Raw genomic sequence first — 23,045 nt, 5'->3', positions numbered from 1 at the left:
GAGCTCTCATAATGTTAAAAAAGTGTATTCAGAATGTCATAAACAGTTGCTTTGTTCCGCCCTCGCTATGAAAATATTCGATTTTTTGATGAATAATTTCTACTTCCTTCGCGGAAATTCATTTACCACGGTCAGGCCCAGAACCAATTAACACGATAAACAGTGACATATCAGACATACTATGGCGTGTATATTATTTTTAAAAATAGCGCACAATTACATCATGATCTTTTTTTATCACCAGTGAGTGTTTTAATGCGTACACACAAGCATGTAGTGCTGCATGAAATAAAAAACTACAACCCAAAGTCAATAACGTTGACCTCCTGTTGGCAACAAAGATTTAAAAACATGATAATGTCACACATTTCTTTAGACACCAAGCAAAAGGCCGTTTTACCTGTCCATACCCTACACAAACTAAAGACTACTGTAATTTCGGGTTGTCCCGATATCAATAATTTGGTACCGGTCCCAAAATTTATATTGATACTTTAGTGCGTCTGCCTCACAATACGAAGGTCCTGAGTAGTCGTGAGTTCAATCCCGGCCTCGGGATCTTTCTGTGTGGAGTTTGCATGTTCTCCCCGTGACTGCGTGGGTTCCCTCCGGGTACTCCGGCTTCCTCCCACCGCCAAAGACATGCACCTGGGGATAGGTTGATTGGCAACACTAAATTGGCCCTAGTGTGTGAATGTGAGTGTGAATGTTGTCTGTCTATCTGTGTTGGCCCTGCGATGAGGTGGCGACTTGTCCAGGGTGTACACCGCCTTCCGCCCGATTGTAGCTGAGATAGGCTCCAGCGCCCCCCGCGACCCCGAAGGGAATAAGCGGTAGAAAATGGATGGATGGATGGCTTTATTTTAACAGAAAATCTTACAATACAATGAACTTATGTTTCCTATTGCACTCAAAGAACAATTTTAGAAGGTTAAAATGTAAATTAAAGGGCATTAAACACATTGTGGTTTTCTTGTTGCACTCAAAGAAGAATTTACAATTTTCCATAATCAAGAATTAGGTTAGAATATAGTAAAAAAGCTTTATTAACATAATATTAGATTATTTATGATTTATGGTTGCCACTCTTGATATGTGCCTTAAGAAAAATGTAATTATTAGTAAGTACTAAAAACAAAACTATGGATAAATGTACACAGATAAGCCATGTAGCAGGCAAAACACACATCAATCCAAGCAGCTGCGTGCGCGTCTACATCTTATGTATCTACATGTTATGTCTCTACAGTACATGTTATGCATCTACATGTTATGTATCTACATGTTATCTTTCTACAAGTTATGCATCTACATGGTTGCATCTACATGTTATGTATCTACATGTGCACAACAGAGGAGCTAATTAACTTATGAGAGTAGTGAATGTGTGTTTGTGAGAATGGCAACGTGTTGTCTGAGTGACGTCAGTGAGTCAGTGGGCGAGTAAAGAGAGGGAGAGGTTGTGCATGCTCTGCGCAGTAGAGTGATGAACGGGTCCGGCTGTGTCCTGCAAAACTAATAACAAAGCAACCAGAATGTCATAAATCGGCGGCCTCGAATTCTGACCGGAAAGCGGAGCTTAGCAGACCCATTGTAAAGTGAAGGGTTACCCCCGACGAAAACATCGACCCTGAAGGGAATGTCTGTGCTCCTTTGATTGATTGATTGAGAAGTTTATTGACATCTTAAAGAATTGAATAAATGTAATGCTTTAAAAGGCAAATGGATGGCACAAAAAGCCAAAAGGCTTGTTTCCATTGTGGTCCATTAAATATTCATCACATTTGATACATTCAATAACAAAAGATATATAACCTGTAACATGTATATAAAAAATTACGTAAAAAAAAAGATAAATTATGTACATATACAAAGTATACATGTCAGGTGATTTGAAAAACTATATATGGCCTGGGAACACCTCGGGATCCCCCGGGAAGAGCTGGACGAAGTGGCTGGGGAGAGGGAAGTCTGGGCTTCCCTGCTTAGGCTGCTGCCCCCGCGACCCGACCTCGTATAAGCGGAAGAAGATGGATGGATGGATGGATGGATATATACAAACAAATGGGGGGGTATATACACTATGTACATGACCTTGACGACAGTCTGCACCGGACAAACAGCAGGACAGGTGTAACAACTACATTATTACATGTCACTCTTTATAACTCCTTGTGCAGATCTGAATGTTCATTATTTAAATGTTTACCTAAGTTTGAAGCAAAGGTGCTAATGCTAATCGCCACATTTGGCGAGGCGTGTTTTAAAGCAACACTTGAAGCGTGGCGCTTCTTTGTTTAAAGCGTCACCTTTATTGTTAGTTTTGAAGCCCAAATACCTCCATATTGTACTTCACACACCCTCTTTATTAACCAGTAGGATTGTAGTTTTTTGCCATTCTTCCTCCCAAGATGTTATTGTTTGTATGCACTTTGTATGTGCGTTTTGACACACTCAACATCATGCGCCTCGGCTCTGTCGTCACCACCGCAGATGAAAGAACGGTACCGGTACTTTTCAAATGCAGTACAGTACCGATTTCAATCAATTAGTATCGCGGTACTTTATTAGTACCGGTATACCATACAACCCTACTGTAATTATGTTCCATTTATTTCTTATTTAGTGAAAATACAGTAATTGAAAGTTGAAGGGGGGAAATGGAAAAGGTTTTTGTAAAGAATAATAAAGAAAATGCCACTTTACCTCCACTCCCAGTCTCAGCAGATATTTGACCACGTCTACATGTCCACTGATGGCGGCAGCATGGAGCGCAGTGTAGCCGCGTTTGTCTTTGCACGTCACGTCCGCACTGTGAGACACCAGCATCTTCACAACGTCCAAATGTCCTAGAAAAAAACGGGCAAGAATAACTCCAAGCGTCTGCCAAATCACAACACACCCCAGCATTATGCACTACTCTCATTGTCCTTTCTGGGCAACAGCTGCCTGCTATTATGTCTATTTATGTGTGGAGCGAGGATGTGATACACAAACATCAGAGATCAAAAAAGATCTCTGCTGGGACGAGAGTTAACACTCAAGAACAGAGCTGTTGACTTGTGATCACGTTATTACCGGGGGTAAACAACTCCTATCCCTACAGGCGCAGATTGTACCGCATGCATTTATTTTTAGTTGCCGGGACAACAGTAACCTTTGTGCTTAGTGGGTCACAGGGAAGTCTCCAGAATTTTACTGAAGGCTTTTCATATTTTGAGCTCTGTACTTTTGGTGATTTTGAAGTAGAAATAATGGTGTTGTCAAAGGCAACAATAAATCTGACCACATTTTTTTTGGCATCCTCTCAGTTTTTATGCAGCATTCTTCATACAAAAATATTGTTCTTACCAAGATATGCAGCCCAGTGAATCGGCTGCCTTTCTTTTTTATCTTTGGTGCTGACGTTGGCACCTTTGCTGAGAAGCAAGTTCACCATCTACAGGAAGAAAAACACTAGGTAACTTTTTGAAACAGTAGCTGTAGCTTGACGATGCATAAGCAGATTTTAAAAGTATAGAACTCATTAAAGGTGCCATATGTAATGATGTGGCCAGAAATGGTACTGCAATAACGGTCAAAATTCTGTAGTCCACTCCCCCTCCCCCTCTCCCTGACTGAGGTTGCCAGAGACGCAGCCGAATCCAGCTCGATGGACTGGTCTACCCCAAGGAACTTCAAACTCCCACTGCGTCTTACTAGGGGTTGAGGTGCTGGGACCATAATAGCTGAATAGACAAGCGTTTTGCCAATAACAAATCTCTAACCAACACATTTTACAAAGAAATGAGGCTATTTTCAGGAAGAAGTACAAACCAATTTCCCATATGAGTTGGGAAATTGTGTTAGATGTAAATATAAACGGAATACAATGATTTGCAAATCATTTTCAACCCATATTCAGTTGAATATGCTACAAAGACAACATATTTGATGTTCAAACTGATAAACATTTTTTTTTTGCAAATAATCATTAACTTTAGAATTTGATGCCAGCAACACGTGACAAAGAAGTTGGGAAAGGTGGCAATAAATACTGATAAAGTTGAGAAATGCTCATCAAACACTTATTTGGAACATCCCACAGGTGAACAGGCAAATTGGGAACAGGTGGGTGCCATGATTGGGTATAAAAGTAGATTCCATGAAATGCTCAGTCATTCACAAACAAGGATGGGGCGAGGGTCACTACTTTGTCAACAAACGCGGGAGCAAATTGTTGAACAGTTTAAGAAAAACCTTTCTCAACCAGCTATTGCAAGGAATTTAAGGATTTCACCATCTACGGTCCGTAATATCTCAAATGGTTCAGGAAATCTGGAGAAATCACTGCACGTAAGCAACTAAGCCCTTGACCTTCGATCCCTCAGGCTGTACTGGATCAACAAGCGATATCAGTGTGTAAAGCAGGGGTAGGGAACCTATGGCTCTAGAGCCAGATGAGGCTCTTTTGATGACTGCATCTGGCTCTCAGATAAATCTTAGCTGACATTGCTTAACACGATAAGTAATTAATCATTCCGCTGGTAATCACAGTGTTAAAAATAACGTTCAAATTATAAAACATTCTCATGCATTTTAATCCATCCATCCGTTTTCTATCGCACCTGTTCAAGAAGTCGCATTAATGGTAAGAAGTATTATATTTATTATTGGTTAGCTTTAGAATAACAATGTTATTAAAAAGAATAAGAGACTTATTATACTCTAAAAATGTTGGTCTTACTTAAAAATGTTTAATTGTTTAGTTGTATTCAGTGTTAAAAATGTTATATGGCTCTCACGGAAATACATTTTGAAATATTTGGCTTTCATTGCTCTCTCAGCCAAAAAGGTTCCCGACCCCTGGTGTAAAGGATATCACCACATGGGCTCAGGAACACTTCAGAAACCCACTGTCAGTAACTACAGCTGGTCGCTACATCTGTAAGTGCAAGTTAAAACTCTCTTATGCAAGGCGAAAACCGTTTATCAACAACACCCAGAAACGCCGTCGGCTTCGCTGGGCCTGAGCTCATCTAAGATTGACTGATACAAAGTGGAAAAGTGTTCTGTGGTCTGACGAGTGCACATTTCAAATTGTTTTTGGAAACTGTGGACGTCGTGTCATCCGGACCAAAGAGGAAAAGAACCATCCGGATTGTTATAGGCGCAAAGTTGAAAAGCCAGCATCTGTGATGGTATGGGGGTGTATTAGTGCCCAAGACATGGGTAACTTACACATCTGTGAAGGCGCCATTAATGCTGAAAGGTACATACAGGTTTTGGAGCAACATATGTTGCCATCCAAGCAACCTTACCATGGACGCCCCTGCTTATTTCAGCAAGACAATGCCAAGCCACGTGTTACATCAACGTGGCTTCATAGTAAAAGAGTGTGGGTACTAGACTGGCCTGCCTCTAGTCCAGACCTGTCTCCCATTGAAAAATGTGTGGCGCATTATGAAGCCTAAAATACCACAACTGAGACCCCGGACTGTTGAACAACTTAAGCTGTACATCAAGCAAGAATGGGAAAGAATTCCACCTGAGAAGCTTAAAAAATGTGTCTCCTCAGTTCCCAAACGTTTACTGAGTGTTGTTAAAAGGAAAGGCCATGTAACACAGTGGTGAACATGCCCTTTCCCAACTACTTTGGCACGTGTTGCAGCCATGAAATTCTAAGTTAATTATTATTTGCAAAAAAAAAAAAAAGTTTATGAGTTTGAACTTCAAATATCTTGTCTTTGTCGTACATTCAATTGAATATGGGTTGAAAATGATTTGCAAATCATTGTATTCCGTCTATATTTACATCTAACACAATTTCCCAACTCATATGGAAACGGGGTTTGTACGTCATGCCTGCGTACAATATCACAACAAATGGCAATCATATGGTTATTGTCAATACTATCAGAAAACAAAGACTTAAACCAACTACAACCAACACTAGCAATGGTTATACTAGTGAAACTAAGTAGAGCAGCCTAATTTACGCCCAAAACGAAAGAGGAGACATTTTACCAAGGTATACCTACAGGCTACTGTTTTAAACCTTTCAGATTGCCATATAACTTGGTACATGTAGTCCACAATGTGCAAACACCAAAGAGGAATTATTTTATCATGTCATTTGGCTGTCTCCATACATTTCACCTTGCCATGATGACAGCCGTGCTAATGTTGGAACCCATTTCCTCAGCGTATCAGTATATTGAGAATGAAATAGGCACTGACACTACCCATATCCACATAGGTTTTATTTGTCCAAAATATATTTTGCCCTGTCAGTTGGATGATACATCGACATACAGGCTAACGGGCATATATTTCTCCCGTTATGTCCATGTGTCATTGACCGGGCTAGCATGATAAGCATTACACTAGGAGCTAGACACCATCACACTAAACATTCGCTGCAGGAACATACTAGCTTTGTTAGACAAGATCATAGACTGTATTGGACAAGATTTCGGGGCTGTAAATCTAATTTTGAAATGAGCATATCCCGGCTGAACTATTATTATCGGTTATAAAGGTATTGGGAAAAGAACATTATTTATTAATGCCTTTTGACATATCAGGGCTATTTAATGATGACTTGACATGAAATGATTACATATGGCACCTTTAAAGAGAGAATATTGTCCACCATTAATGCACACAAGATTACAGCGGTTTAACAATCAGCATGCACACATTATCTGCAGGACAGTGTACCTCTCTGTGTCCACTGTATGCGGCGTGATGCAAAGGTGTTCTTCCTGATCGGTCATAAACATCCAGGCTGCACACATCAGGTATTAGAGATTCAGCACAGCCTACAGCCCAGTTTGCCGCCGCCATGTGTAACGGCGTATGCCAGAATTTGTCCCGTGTGTTGACCTCTGCACTGTGCTTTAGGAGCAGCTCCACAGCCCTCTGAGTACAATGAAAAATAAAGGAACGGGAAAGTGGAAAATACAGTCAGAGTCTTGTGATTCTTCAACTATCTCCTGAAATGAAGGAGCATACTTCATTTCTGGAGGCAGCTGCTCTATGTAAAGGAGTCAACAACCCCTGGTCCTTCGCATTAACATTGGCACCTGTTAGAAAGCAAAAATGTGCTTTTACGCATTTAAAAAAAAATGTATTCCTTTGAGTTAGATATTTCATTTACCCGCGGTAATGAGAACTTCCATAATGTGGACGTCGCCCAAAAAGGCAGCAGCATGAAGAGGTGTGCTTTGTTCGAGGTCCTTTGGGGTACATGATGGAAACTTACTTAAAACATCATGTAACTTCATGTCATGAAAATAAACACACAAGAGAAATTATGACAAGATAAAATAATTACCAATGAATTGACATCTTCTCTATGGCTCAACAAAAAGGTCACTTCTTCAGCATTTCGGTTGAAAATAGCTTGGACCAATGGACACTGAAAGAAAAAACAGTTAGCAATAGTCTTAGTAGTGTGTGCAGAGGTTTTGTTTTCCTGATATTAAATGATTTAAAGTGCACGCTCTTGCAAGCCAATTATAATAGGAAAAACACCCCAAAATTAAAAAGAAAGCATAACAATTGCATCTGCTTTTTGCAGATGATGTGGTCCTGATGGCTTCATCTGGCCAGGATCTTCAGCTCTCGCTGGATCGGTTCGCAACCGAGTGTGAAGCGACTGGGATGAGAATCAGCACCTCCAAGTCCGAGTCCATGGTTCTCGCCCGGAAGAGGGTGGAGTGCCATCTTGCCCCATGTGGAGGAGTTCAAGTACCTCGGAGTCTTGTTCACGAGTGAGGGAAGAGTGGATCGTGAGATCGACAGGCGGATCGGTGCGGCGTCTTCAGTAATGCGGACGCTGTATCGATCTGTCGATCTACGTTCCCATCCTCACCTACGTCATGAGCTTTGGGTTATTACCGAAAGGACAAGATCACGGGTACAAGCGGCCGAAATGAGTTTCCTCCGCCGGGTGGCGGGGCTCTCCCTTAGAGATAGGGTGAGAAGCTCTGTCATCTGGGAGGAACTCAAAGTAAAGCCACTGCTCCTCCACATCGAGAGGAGCCAGATGAGGTGGTTCGGGCATCTGGTCAGGATGCCACCTAAACACCTCCCTAGGGAGGGGAAGAACCAGGACACGTTGGGAAGACCATGTCTCCCGGCTGGGAACGTCGGGAGGAGCTGAACGAAGTGGCTGGGGAGAGGGAAGTCTGGGCTTCTCTACTTAGGCTGCTGCCCCCACGACCCGACCTCGGAAAAGCGGAGGAAAATGGATATGATGGATGGATGGCATAACAATTGCAAAAAAAAATAATACACTGCTTCAATCCATCTGGTTCATTAAGATAGTACTAACAAAATAATAGTTTGATAATTAGGCATGACACTTTTGTTATTGAGTGTAGGCTTCAGAAAATAACGAAAGAGCTGAGCGAGATAAAAAATGTTTATATGATTATGTTATCTAACGGTGTGGACGTTTATTATGTTTCCAAGTTTACCTTACACCGGAATAAACTGTCACATTTCATAACAGCTATTAATAAAACTCCTACCACGTCATTTGTAATTTAGACGAGTTTATATGATTTTAATACAATTTAGCTGTGTGCCGTTAGCAAACTTTGTTCGACATGCCAAGTCAGCCAGCCAGTTATCTGCAGTACTCCAAGAAGCTTCTCTCCTCCAAAGTTAGAGAACAGCCAATATTTTTTTTCAGTACAATGTTGTAGACTTACTTGGTCCTTGATGTTTCTACACTCCATTTGCCCAATTCTCCCGGTTACTCCTTCAATCACTTTGTGTTTGTGTACGATACATGTTCCTCGTTAGCTTTGGCTTGTTAGCGAGTAAGTCCGTGCTGTTGGCCAAGTCTCGCGAGACGTCACGACAACGTGAACAGAAGCTTTAGCAGGAAATAACATTTCAGGGGTCCAAGATAATCAAACTTGAATAGCTTGAAACCTTATAAAAACAAAACAATACAATATGTGTTGTGTTTGTTTGATATGAACAATAAATGTGCTACTTTAGTTATTATCATTTATGTACATCCTTTTGCACATATCTCATTCAGAATCACTAATTTTTAGATACCATTTAGTCTGCAATAAATATTAAAAAAAAGAAAAAGAAAACTATAGTAAATTAAAAAAAATTGTTGTCCTCTTATTTTTTATTTTTTTAATTGAACATTCTAAAACAAAAACAGACAGTACATTTAAAAAATAAACAGACATATTAAGGCACTTCAAAATATGATAACATTTCAAACATAACAAGGTTACGAAAAAAAAGTTAAATAAAATACAGTAAGAGACAATACAAATAAATGAAAATAAATAGATCAATAAAAAAAACCAAAAAAACAAGTAATACTAATAATACGGTATATATATGATTGTTTCCCCCCACCCAAAACAACTTAAATTGCTCCAATAAAGATAATAATTCAAGGGCTTTTCTACTTTTTACCATCTCCCAAGATTTTATTAACAACTTGAAATCCTTAAATCAATTTGAGAATTTCGTTTTCACTTTAAGAAATCGACTTTTGTGTTTGAAAATTTTTGTTTGCAACATCCATCCATCCATTTTCTTCCGCTTATCCAAGGTCGGGTCACGGGGGCAGCAGCCTAAGCAGAGAAGCCCAGATTTCCCTCTCCCCAGCCACTTCATCCAGCTCTTCCCGGGGGATCCCGAGGCATTCCCAGGCTAACCGGGAGACATAGTCTTCCCTAGGGAAGTGTCCAAAACCTATATGTACCTTTCCCTAGGGAGGCGTTCGGGTGGCATCCTGAACAGATGCCCGAACCACCTCATCTGGCTCCTCTCAATGTGGAGCAACATACTAACATTAATAATCATTTAGGTTGCGATCTTTAATAAATATGCCAAATTTAATATATTCTATAGCAAATGGGGACACATGTATGCCTTTGTCTTTCAGCCAATCTCTGCTCTCCTCTCAAAATAAATGTGCAGTATCACATTACACAATTAAATGATTCATATCTTCTAATCTACAGCATTACAGATGTAACAGTTGCCAACCGTAATGACCTTACCAACATGGCGGCGGCATAACAGCCAATGCAAAGCCTTCACGCGTTGACCAATCAGAACAGTGCGAATGTTCTGCGCATGCGCGATGACTAAAACTTAAAGTTGACAAGAAAACCGCACAGAAGGCACGGATGTGCTGGAGTTTAGTCTGGTGAATGTCTCATTCTATTCTGACATTACATTTATACTCATGGTTTATGTTGGATATCGGACTTCATTATTGAAATACCTTAATATCGGGCCGTCCATACCGTAACCAGGTAAGGTTGTTTACGTACTTTGCCAAGGGTCAAGTGGGTGATATATGCCAGGAAGCTAACATGTAGCACGTGTTAGCCTGAGTGTTTTGCAGGAACAAGGTAGCGACTAGGCTAGATTTACTTAAACTTTTCAATGATATTTAATTTTTTCCACGTATAAATACTATTCAACAATGCGAGCATGTTATGTTACTGTGCCTTCCTGGTACGTCGCTGAAGCCACATCATCAGGACTAGAGGTCAGACTTGTTTGAAAGCCAGAAATCCTGCTTAAATTCTAAACAGTGAGGGACAAGCGGTAGGAAATGGATGGATGGCAGTCCATGAGTACATTGTGCGTTCAATGACCGACGTTGATAACTTTGTACATACTATTGTCGGAATGCCATCTATCTGACTCTTATGAGAATGCAGTACATGTGTTTACTCACACTCAACACCATTTATGCTAACACTAATCTTGATCAACCAGTTATTCCTCTTTCCAGGTTAGACAACTAAGACTAATAATTCCTCCTTCGTATTAGTAATAAACGTATTCAACATGACGTAAATAACACAATAAGAATGTTCAAAACACTAATGCCTTACAGCACGGGTGTCAAACTTAAGGGCCGGGGGCCAGATCTGGGCCGCCGCATGGTTTCTTGTGGCCCGCAAAAAGCCTGGAAATTATAGTCGCGATCAAAAGTTTACATACACTTGTAAAGAACATAATTTCTACATTTCTTATTTTTTTGTGATAGACTGATTGGAGCACATACTTGTTGGTCACAAAAAACATTCATGAAGTGTGGTTCTTTTATGAATTTATTATGGGTCTACTGAAAATGTGACCAAATCTGCCGGGTCAAAAGTATACATACAGCAATGTTAACATTTGGTTACATGTCCCTTGGCAAGTTTCACTGCAATAAGGCACTTTTGGTAGCCATCCACAAGCTTTTGGTTGAATTTTTGACCACTCCTCTTGACCATAGAACTTTCCTCCAGAAGGTCTTATCTTTGTCCATGTGATGTCAGATGAAACAAAAATTGAGCTGTTTGGCCACAATACCCAGCAATATGTTTTGGAGGAGAAAAGGTGAGGCCTTTAATCTCAGGAACACCATACCTACCGCCAAGCATAGTGGTGGTAGTATTATGCGCTGGGCCTGTTTTGCTGCCAATGGAACTGGTGCTTTACAGAGAATAAATGGGACAATGAAAAGGAGGATTACCTCAAAATTCTTCAGGGAAACCTAAAATCATCAGCCCGGTGGTTGGGTCTTTGGCGCAGTTGGGTGGTCCAACAGGACAATGACCCCAAACACACGTCAAAAGTGGTAAAGGAATGGCTAAATCAGGCTAGAATTAAGGTTTTAGAATGGCCTGCCCAAAGTCCTAACTTAAACGTGTGGACAATGCTGAAGAAACAAGTCCATGTCAGAAAACCAACAAATTTAGCTGAACTGCCCCAATTTTGTCAAGAGGAGTGGTCAAAAATAATAATAATAATAATAATAATGGATTAGATTTTATATCGCGTTTTTGTATTATTAGATACTCAAAGCGCTCACAGAGAAGTGGGAACCCATCATTCATTCACACCTGGTGGTGGTAAGCTACATTTGTAGCAACAGTTGCCCTGGGGTAGACTGACGGAAGCGAGGCTGCCAGTTTGCGCCTACAGCCCCTCCGACCACCACCTATCATTCATTCATCATTCATACACCAGTGTGAGCGACACCGGGGGAAAGGGTGAAGTGTCCTGCCCAAGGACACAACGGCAGCGATTTGGATGTCAAGAGGCGGGGAGCGAACCTGCCAGAAGCTTGTGGATGGCTACCAAAAGCGCCTTATTGCAGTGAAACTTGCCAAGGGACATGTAACCAAATATTATTCTTATTTTGGAAAATTAAAAACAAAAAACGTAAAAAGGGACATTATATAGCCAGTATTTAAAGCTTTGTGTTATAAGTGACAGTGTTCATTACTTTTTTTGCTTTTTTTAACCTGTGTAATAGCTAATAATTGCACACTGACACTAAGTTTTGTCTAAAAGCTAAAAATGTGATACTGATAACTCAGGCGTGGCCAAACTTCTTCCACCAAGGGTCTCATACTGAAAAGTCAAAGTATGCAGGGGTCATTTTATTTTTATATTGGAAAATAAAATAAAAAAAGGACATTATATAGCCAGTATTTAAAGCTTTGTGTTATAAGTGACAGTGTTTATTAGTTTTTTTTGCTCTTTTTTGTTATTTTCACTGTTGTTTTTTAACCTGTGTAATAGCTAATAATTGCACACTGAAACAAAGTGTTGTCTTTAAACATATATAATAGAACAACAGATGAACATTAGCTATTGTGCTAACTCCAGCATATTTACATTGTTGCTCTATGTTGATGAATGTGCATTGTCCTAATTCAAATAAATAAATAAATAAATGCATAAAATGTCTGCTTTTAGCATATTTTTTACAAAATAAAAATATGCTTATTTTGACTTTTTAGAAAGTGGCCCTTGTTGGAAAAAGTTGCGACACCCCTTTATTATTAACATATATTCCCCAAAAAATGTGTTTAAATAAAATGCTTGTCCCCCTGATTTGTGATTTCAAACCTTATCCATCAATTTGTACTTAAAAAAAAATTAATAATCAAAATGTGGCATGGTGAATATTGTTGAATAAAAAACAACAGTAAAAAAAAAAAAAAACGCTACAAATGTGATACTGATAAAACTCAGGCGTGCCCAAACTTCTTCCTCCAAGGGTCTCATACTGAAAAGTCAAAGTATGCAGGGGTCTATACAGCCAGTATTTAAAGCTTTGTGTTATAAGTGACAGTGTTCATTACTTTTTTTTTGTTGCTGTTTTTTGTTATTTTTACTTATGGTTTTTTTGGATATCAAGAGGCGGGGAGCGAACCTGCCAGAAGCTTGTGGATGGCTACCAAAAGCGCCTTATTGCAGTGAAACTTGCCAAGGGATATGTAACCAAATATTATTCTTATTTTGGAAAATTAAAAACAAAAACGTAAAAAGGGACATTATATAGCCAGTATTTAAAGCTTTGTGTTATAAGTGACAGTGTTCATTACTTTTTTTGCTTTTTTTAACCTGTGTAAAAGCTAATAATTGCACACTGACACAAAGTTTTGTCTTTAAACATACAGTACAGCCCAAAAGTTTGGACACACCTTCTCATTCAATGTGTTTTCTTTATTTTCATGACTATTTACATTGTAGATTGTCACATCAAAACTATGAATGAACACATGTGGAGTTATGCACTTAACAAAAAAAGGGAAATAAATGAAAACATGTTTTATATTCTAGTTTCTTCAAAATAGCCACCCTTTGCTCTGATTTTTCTTTTGTACACCTGCCATTCTCTCGATGAGCTTCAAGAGGTACTCACATGCAATGAAAGGGTTTTCACTTCACAGGTGTCATAGTTTTGATGCCTTCAGTGACAATCTACAATGTAAATAGTCATGAAGATAAAGAAAACGCATTGAAATCAGAAGGTGTCCAAACTTTTGGCCTGTACTGTATATGATGTCTGTTTTATCATATTTTTTACAAAATAAAAACATGCTTACCGGTACTTGGACTTTTTAGTAAGTGGCCCTTGTTGGAAAAAGTTGCAACACCCCTTTATTATTAACATATATTCCAAACATTTTTTGTGAGAATAAAATGCTTGTCCCCTTGATTTGTGATTTCAGAAACAAGTACGTTATCCATCAATTTCTACTTAAAAAAATGGAATAATCAAATCCGTAACGTAATGAGGCGATGATACATTATAATTCATGTGTAATACTGTAACAACCGGCCGACAATGTGGCCCTCAATGAAAACCGGTTTGACACCCCTGCCTTACAGTAACGCACAAGCCCTAATCTAGAGAGGGTTGATTTGTTTTTATACATTTAATGTTGTTTGGTATTGTAATGTTTTAGTATATTTTGAACATGCATACAAGATCTAATTGAATTCCTATACATCTTGTGTTTACAGTTCAACAATTTACCTTGTCTGAATAGGAGTAGGAAGAAGCTAAGCCTATTGTACATCTTATTGTGTCATGAACAAATATGTTTAATTTAAGTAAATAATAAAGGAATAAGACTTTGACAGACATGTTTTGCGTAAAAAAAAAAGGTGTGCTAATACCTTAACTGGTTTAAGAATGAAGAGTGAATAGCAAGTAAAGGAGTAAAATGTTAAGTTCTTTTTAAATTGTACCTAAGCATTTTATAATGAATATATTCTGCTTTCTTTTCTTGTTTTTCTTCCTTTTTCCTGTTTGCACTTGCAATTTGTTCACAACGTTTGCAACGTCGATGTTCGTTTGGGAGTCGTCGCAGATGTGCACTTGTGATTTGTAAAAGCTGTCCAGTGTCCACCGTAGATAAAGTTGCCTATCCTACGGTTCACTTGTTACTTTGTTTAAAACTAGAGGATGGTCCTTTTGTAATTGGGTGTAAGTTTATATTTTCCCATACGTGACCTGTCATGAAGTCTTTGACACATTTTTGGCTTTTGGAAGTTTGCGGGAATTCAGTCAAACGCTTTATTGCTGCTCACATAAGCTGAAGGGATTAGTGCTGACACATGAGACATGTGTTCTGGACTGGAACCCAGCACATGGACTGTAGAGCAGATAAGAAAGTACTTTGATTATAATTCCTGCACTTTTGGGGGGGAATTTTGCTTACAATCACATTACCTACAGTACAGGCCAACAGTTTGGACACACCTTCTCATTCAATGTGTTTTCTTAATTTTCATGACTATTTATATTGTAGATTGTCACTGAAGGCATCAAAACTATGAATTAACACATGTGGAGTTATGTACTTAACACAAAAAGGTGAAATAACTGAAAACATGTTTTATATTCTAGTTTCTTCAAAAAAGCCACCCTTTGCTCTGGTTACTGCTTTGCACACTCTTGGCATTCTCTCGATGAGCTTCAAGAGGTAGTCACCTGAAATGGTTTTCACTTCACAGGTGTGCTTGAAGCTCATTGAGAGAATGCCAAGAGTGTGCAAAGCAGTAATCAGAGCAAAGGGTGGCTATTTTGAAGAAACTAGAATATAAACAGGTTTTCAGTTATTTCACCTTTTTTTGACTTCACGTGTTCATTCATAAATTTGATGCCTTCAGTGACAATCTACAATGTAAATAGTCATAAAAATAAAGAAAACACATTGAATGAGGAGGTGTGTCCAAACTTTTGACCTGTACTGTATGTAAGACAATAACTCATATTTTTCTTTTTTAATGCATTCTAAGTCGTTAAACACGGCAAGTATAATAATGCAGCTAATGAGAGTACACTATTCTGCCCATAAAGCCCTCTAAAAAGATCCAAAACCCCCTAACAATACTCTATTTACATGTCGTGACCTGAATATCAACCAAATATTAGTGTTATTGGTATAATAAGCGCTAACGCAGACCAACTATTTTGACATATTGAGCTGCTGCTTTGCCTCTGATTTAGTTTATAAATCATGATTCTCACCAGGATAGTAGAAGGTTGTGAACATAAACCCACAAGTTGGTCAACTTTGACATCCGACTTGTACCTCAAGATGGCGAAAAAGGCACTAATTTGTGTCACCTTTTTTTTTTTTTTAAACCTGCATGAGAATTATGATTAATTCTTCATCTAAATGGGAAAATATGAATATCCCATCAGTCTGCATCCCGGTGAGAACAGACATTGTACAGTAAGTGACCGTTGCACTTAGCAATACTGCTACATGATGCTTAGTGTTTCACACAGCTTCTAAAACTTTTAGAGTAGGCCTATTTAGCTCACTGGCCACATGTCTCATTTTCACAACTGGACAGTTTGCAGATAGATTTATTGAGATGAAATAATTACAACTAAAAAGGGACTTTTGTTGTGGCCCCTTTGCAAGACTGTGCAGAACACACTGGAGCTTTAGGGCCAGCCTTGACATTCAGTGTTTTTTTCTTCTTTCACCATTTCTTCCATTTGTTTCCACTTGGACAAGCGGGCTCACATGACACGCCATTTACATTAAAAAAAATTGTGCCGTTAAAGGAAATTAATGTTAACTTGTTTTTATCGTATTAACTTTGATAGCCCTAATTAAAACGTTTATGTAAAATTGTGCCTTTTTTAAATATAAATAACAACTGACATTAAGAAACCATGCCTAGTATTAAATATCGGCAGAATTAACTGTAAAAAAAGAAAGGATAGTCATGTTTGGCATTTATCATCTTTATAGACAATACTTATTGCAGGGGAAGTGCTTTTTTGCTGGAGTCCTGCAGTGAGAAGTTTCAGTCACGTGTTTGCTCTGTGTCAGAGATTAGAACAGCGTTTCAAGGTCTTGCACTTTGTCTGGAATGACGTTTCACATTTCATCCTTGGACTGCTGAGTTGAAAAAAAACGTTGCGTTGAGCACAAGAGAAAAGTTGCCGGCAGCAAAGGAAAAACATTTTCGTCATTCGACAGTTCCTCTTTTTTATTATGATTAGCGACAAAGGGGCACAATCATATTTTCTCGCTAGAAATGACTTTGCATGTTTTTTTAGAGACCAAAACCGCAGTTGCAACACATTTCCCAATTCATTTAAATTTAAATCAGATATTTTGGAACTCAGACAGGATGAAAGCACTTACCGGTACTATTTTCACTGCTAGACACCCTAAAACAATCACAATGCTGTATTTTTACACTAAAGCACTACGTTTTTTATGTGAAATATTACAGCTCATTTTAGCTAAATATACAGTGCAGGCCAAAAAAGTTTGAGTTGAGTTTGTGTTTATTTGGAACATGCATGCATACAACATGATACATCAGAATTTCCAGTTTCTCTATTCAACATGTTCGAAAAGGAGTAGGAAGAAGCAAAGCTTATTTATTCCTACCCATTTCCCTTTACATATCCTGTTCTCAATTTATTCACAATAACTAATAACATTAAAAATAGATAAATAAATAATAATAATTAGTGAAGTAAGTTATATTTCATATGGTGAGATGAATAAGATTATCTAAAAAAATAATGGTTGGATGAAATTAAATTCAGAATGTTTATCATGGTTCTTCTTATTTGTACTTTGTAAACACTAAGTTTGAAAAGTTTCTTGAAGTGGATCATAGTAGTACATTGTTGGATTTCTTTGGTTCATCCATTCCATAATTTAATTCCACATACTGACATACTGAATGTCTTAAGTGTTGTACGTGCGTACACATGTTTTAAATTAAATTTTTCTCTAAGATTATATTTCTCCTTATATATTTAAAAGGTTTGACGCACCTTCTCATTTCAATGCGTTTTCTTTATTTTCAGGACTATTTACATTGTAGATTGTCACTGAGGGCATCAAAACTATGACACCTGTGAAGTGAAAATCATTTCAGGTGACTACCTCTTGAAGCTCACCGAGAGAATGCCAAGAGTGTGCAAAACAGTAATCAGAGCAAAGGGTGGCTATTTTGAATAAACTACAATTTAATTTAATTTCAGTTATCTCACCTTTTTTTGTTAAGTACATTACTCCACATGTGTTCATTCATAGTGTTGATGGCTTCAGTGACAATCTACAATGTAAATACCGGTAGTCATGAAAATAAAGAAAACACATTAAATGAGAAGGTGTGTCCAAACTTTTGGCCTGTACTGTATATTTATTATAGTTGTGTTGACTGTACATTACGATCCACAATCCTACAAGATTATCAGATATATATATAAAAAAAAATACTTATTTTGCTGCAGTTTTCCACAGCTAACATTTGCTATTTCTAAGATTGTGTGTGTTCTTTTTGTTTGTTAGCAGGCTGAAAGTCATCCCTTGAGTTCCCAGGGATCGGTCAGCCTGCTCTGATGAAGGAACAGCAGGATGGAGACCTCTTCCAAGGTAACGGCTTGCAACAACAGAAACACGAGCACCTCAACACACACACACACACACACACACACACACACACACACACACACACACACACACACACACACACACACACACACACACACTCAGTAGACAATGAAGCGGTAGTGCATATGCAGCTGCCACAAAGGCTATGAAACAATATTTTACATGTGTATAGTCATGTGAAACTAAAACTAAACAGAGTGCATCTCATGGAAATAAAATCTATTTTACATGGTCTACAGGAAAAAAATAAATAAATTGATATCTTGGGTATTTTTGCATGTACTACAGGTCTCCATATTTTACTTGGAGGTGTTCCTGGGATTAAAGGCCTCACCTTTTCTCCTCCAAACATATTGCTGGGTATTGTGGCCAAAACAGCTAAATCCCAGGAACACCATGCTTACCGCCAAGCATGGTGGTGGTAGTATTATGCTCTGGGCCTGTTTTGCTGCCAATGGAACCTGTGCTTTAAATGGGACAATGAAAAAGAAGGATTACCTCTAAATTATTCAAGACAACCTAAAATCATCAGCCTGGAGGTTGGGTCTTGGGCGCAGTTGGGTGTTCCAACAGGACAATGACCCCAAACACACGTCAAAAGTGGTAAAGGAATGGCTAAATCAGGCTAGAATGAAGGTTTTAGAATGGCCTTCCCAAAGTCCAGACTTAAATGTGTGGACAATGCTGAAGAAACAAGTCCATGTCAGAAAACCAACAAATTTAGCTGAACTGTACCAATTTTGTCAAGAGGAGTGGTCAAAAAGTCAAGCAGAAGCTTGTGGATGGCTACCAAAAGCGCCTTATTGCAGTGAAACTTGCCAAGGGACATGTAAGCAAATGTTAACATTGCTGTATGTATACTTTTGACCCAGCAGATTTGCTCACATTTTCAGTAGACCCATAATAAATTCATAGAAGAACCAAACTTCATGAATGTTTTTTGTGACCAACAAGTATGTGCTCCAATCACTCTATCACAAAAAAATAAGAGTTGTAGAAAGTATTGGAAACTCAAGACAGCCATGACATCATGTTCTTTACAAGTGTATGTAAACTTTTGATCGCGACTGTATATGAATGAGGTAGATCCTCTCGACTTGATCAATTGAAAAGTTTAAAGGCGAGATGGCATAAATTAGTTTTAAGATGTGACTTAGGCCATGTCTACACTAAGTCGTTTAACCCCTTAAACGAATAATTATTTAGCCTAAGCCCCGTTTTAGACACACTAAACCATCGTTTAAGGTCCCCCTCCTCAGACAAATTTTTACACGGGTAAGTCAGCCGTGTAACTCTTGAATCTCCGGCACTTAGCTTTGTATGGACTTATTGATCGTTTACAAAGTGAGTTCGGAGAGGAGGTGACGCCAGAAAGACCCCGCCCACACAGGAAGTGACGCCAGAAAGAACGCGCCATAGTCAGCTTCATAACAGATGAGGGCGGATCATCCAGACATGCCCGTGTTTCTCCTTCTTCTACATGTACACCTCCAGCGTTGCTTTGTGTGCAAATTCTTAAATTACATTTTTAACTTATCTGAACAATATCCAGTGTTGTGGTATTTCAATTAACTGGAATCCAGTGCGCTGTGGGGCCCTATTGTAGTGAATCACACCTGAGCCATCATACATTAATAAAATCTTTAATAAACACGTGAAAGTAAACAATGTGATAAAAAACATTTTACAACAATCAATCTAGGGATCTACATATGTGGTCAGGACACTCCTTTTGCCTTCATCTCCATTGGCCATTCGTTTTTGGTGACTTCATATACTCTGGACCTAGACGTTGAGTCCGCAACATACATGGCGGACAATAACTGATACAGTCTGCTTTGCCAGTCCAAATGCATTCGCTGTTTTCCGTAGTCTTCCCTCGTCTGCCAGCTATTACGAAGCACACGCTACCTTTTTTTTAATCACATCCACGGGTGCCCGCATTCTCGTTGTCTCTCCTTCGACAAATGGACAAAGTTTTTCGGTAAGTAGTTTAGTTTAGTTTATTAAGGATCCCCATTAGTCTACATCGCAGTGGAGACTATTCTTCCTGGGGTCCATGCAAAAAACATCACACAATCACAAAACAAAAGATTACAATGCAGTACAACATGATCAAATAATAAAATGTTGTAATACAAAAATAGCAACAACAAAGAACCAAAAAAAGTAATAATAACTTCGAGTTTACATAATAATGTTCATACCAAAGATAAAAAGAGCAATTTAAAAATATATATATATATATATATTTGCAAAAATAAAACAAAGAACCAGTGGCCTAAAATATACACATTAGTGTACCAAAGACAAACAATAAGTGACGAAAAAGTACCATCCATCCATTTCCTACTGCTTGTCCCACAATCAATAAGATAGTCAATAGTCAATAAAAACAGTCATGACATTAGGTACAATCTAGAATAATCTCTTTCCGCAATACTTCTCCTCTTAGTCTATTCTTAAAACCCACTATGCAGGTGATAGATACCAGATATTGTGGAAGTCGATTCCAGTAAGCGATTGCCCTATACATTACAGTCTTTTTCAAAACATCAGTTTTGGGTTTAAGACGGGTGAAAGCACCTCTTAAGGCTAGCCTGGTACCATAGTTGTGACTGTCATTAGCAAGCAACAGCTGAGAATACAGATAAGAAGGTTTATGGTATGTATAGGTTTAAAAAAAAAATCAAAATCAAACTACAAGCTAGTCTTTCACCAACTCTTATCCATGACAATTCAGTATGCATTATTTCAACGCCGGTCCTAAATGAGCAATGGAGAGCTAGTCTGGCAGCTCGGTTTTGGGTAAACTATATTTTATTTAGTTGTTGTTTAGATGCATTAGACCAGATTGCTGGGCAGTAGTCAATATGTGACAATACAAGGGATTGTATAACTTTCTTAGTAGTTGTGTTAGTTAAAAAATAGGCACTTCTTCTTATGATTGAAATGTTTCTGCTCATTTGTGTTACTATGTTGTTAATGTGAGTGGCCCAAGATAGTCTTTCATCTATTGTAGTAGAATAACAGCTGACCTGGACATTCGAAAATTCTCTTGCCGTCTGAGATGTGTTGTATCCAAAATAGCTGCAATCGCTTTCTCTTAAGGTATTCATGTGTGATTTCCACAAGTGTCTGTACATGTAGAAGAAAGAGAAACATCCATCTTTCCAGTGGTTAGCTCTGAGTTACGAAACCGTTGGTTGCTGGCTGTGGCGCTTTCTTTCTAACATCGCTTCCTGTGTGGGGCGTGGTCTTTCTGACTTCACTTCCTCTCCGAACTCAGTTTGTAAACGATCAATGAGTCCATACAGAGTTAAGAGCCAGAGATTCAAGAAATACGCGGCGCACTTACCCCTGTAAAAATGTATCCAAGGAGGGTTACCTTAAACGATGGGTTAGTGTGGCTGACACGGGGCTTATGCTAAATAATTATTTGTTTAAGGAGTTATCCGGCTTAATGTAGACATGGCCTTAAATGCTTCTACTGAGGTGGCATCTCTGACTGTTGCCGGTAGGGCATTCCAGAGTACTGGAGCCCGAATGGAAAACGCTCTTGTGCTTGCAGACTTTTTTTGGCCTCAGGGATTCACTAATAAACCGACGTTCTTGGAACACAGATTTCTGGACGGAACTTAGGGTACAATACAATCAGCATTGTGTATAATGTATATTTTTATGTTTAGTATTTATCACATAGCACCAGAGGAAATGCAAAAAAACAACAAAAAACCTAAACTGAAGTATAGGCAAACTGTTTTAGATTATCTATTTTCCCCATTTCTTTTTTTTCTTTTTTTTTTTACTGTAAGGGAGATAAAGTGCAGTTTGCTTTGTTTATACGTGGTGTGTTACTTTGTTACTTGTCTCTTTTTCTGGGGGATTTTTAGAAACTTAATGTCAGAATGTTGTGACATTAAAAAAACAACCCGTTAGCCAGATAAAGAAGTGTCACACAGTTGCGGCGTCATCAGTCAGCCAAGGAACAGTGGACTTTGGCACTGGCCATGAGTCAGAGATGACAAAACTACAGCAGAAAAGGGCTAATCTCCGTAAGTAGAACTAAAAATGACCGACTAGCAGCTTTTAAATGAACGTGGGGTTTTTTTGTGAGGGTTTTTTTCAGCGTTATTTTGCAGTGTTGAGGGGAGAGTGTTTGCTTTACTCAGAAAGGTAGTCATTCATTCGTCAGTAGTAAAAACTACCTGTTGAAGCACGTCAGTTTGTTGTTACCTAATTGATGCCCGAATAGGAAGAAGCATTCCAACATTCAAATGCAGTATAATGAGACATTGACACCACTAGACCACAGGTATCAAACTCAAGGCCCGAGGGCCAGATCTGGCCCGCCACATCATTGTACGTGGCCTGCGAAAGCCTGGGAAAAGTGTGTGTTAATAAAATACTTCATTTTTTTTTACTAAATGAAAATAATTATTTAGATTTTGATAGGAAAAAAATGCATCTTTTAAACGTTATCTAATCATGCCAAATATTACATTATTATAAAGTGTGTTACAAAATTAGGTTAATAAAGATAAAAATAAACATTTGAGTATTTGCTTGTCACCTTTACGTATGATGTATCCATTAATTTGTACATGAAAAAATCTAATAATCAAGTGCATAGGCAATAATGTAATAATAGGAAGTGAATACTGGTACACATTTATATCATTGCTGTCAAATTATTATAATTTTTTGATGATTAATCACAGGTTATTGCCCGCATGTATAATTTTAACAAATTTAAAAAAAGTGGCCCTATGAAGGCAGCCATTACTGCGATGTGGCCCTCAATGAAAACAAGTTTGACACCCCTGC

At 38.5% G+C, this 23,045-nt stretch overlaps 2 protein-coding genes across 4 annotated transcripts in view; one reads left to right on the top strand and one right to left on the bottom strand.

Moving 5' to 3' along the window:
• Positions 1-8,848, bottom strand: part of ankrd52b (ankyrin repeat domain 52b) — a 40,200-nt gene extending 31,352 nt beyond the window's left edge. Inside the window, exons 1-7 of the mRNA XM_061984777.1 lie at positions 8,703-8,848; positions 7,319-7,402; positions 7,142-7,220; positions 6,997-7,067; positions 6,703-6,903; positions 3,352-3,439; positions 2,707-2,849 (exon numbers count right to left, since the gene is read on the bottom strand). Coding sequence (XP_061840761.1) covers positions 2,707-2,849; positions 3,352-3,439; positions 6,703-6,903; positions 6,997-7,067; positions 7,142-7,220; positions 7,319-7,402; positions 8,703-8,729 — 693 coding nt within the window. The 5' untranslated portion in view covers positions 8,730-8,848. The remainder of the gene's footprint in view (positions 1-2,706; positions 2,850-3,351; positions 3,440-6,702; positions 6,904-6,996; positions 7,068-7,141; positions 7,221-7,318; positions 7,403-8,702) is intronic.
• A 1,276-nt stretch (positions 8,849-10,124) lies between these two features.
• The window catches only part of slc11a2 (solute carrier family 11 member 2), a 47,016-nt gene continuing 34,095 nt past the window's right edge, over positions 10,125-23,045 (top strand). The window contains exons 1-2 of one of the 3 annotated variants that reach the window (XM_061984779.1): positions 10,125-10,289; positions 18,120-18,200. In XM_061984779.1, coding sequence (XP_061840763.1) covers positions 18,167-18,200 — 34 coding nt within the window. In that variant the 5' untranslated portion in view covers positions 10,125-10,289; positions 18,120-18,166. Of the gene's footprint in view, positions 10,290-18,116; positions 18,201-22,209; positions 22,274-23,045 lie in introns of those variants that run through there. The other 2 variants (XM_061984778.1, XM_061984780.1) reach the window with 2 other exon arrangements.

This window comes from Nerophis lumbriciformis, linkage group LG23 (genome assembly GCF_033978685.3).
Source record: "Nerophis lumbriciformis linkage group LG23, RoL_Nlum_v2.1, whole genome shotgun sequence".
NCBI lineage: Eukaryota > Metazoa > Chordata > Actinopteri > Syngnathiformes > Syngnathidae > Nerophis > Nerophis lumbriciformis.
The sequence above is the reverse complement of the archived record's forward strand: the minus strand, read 5'-3'. Positions and strand labels throughout refer to the sequence as shown.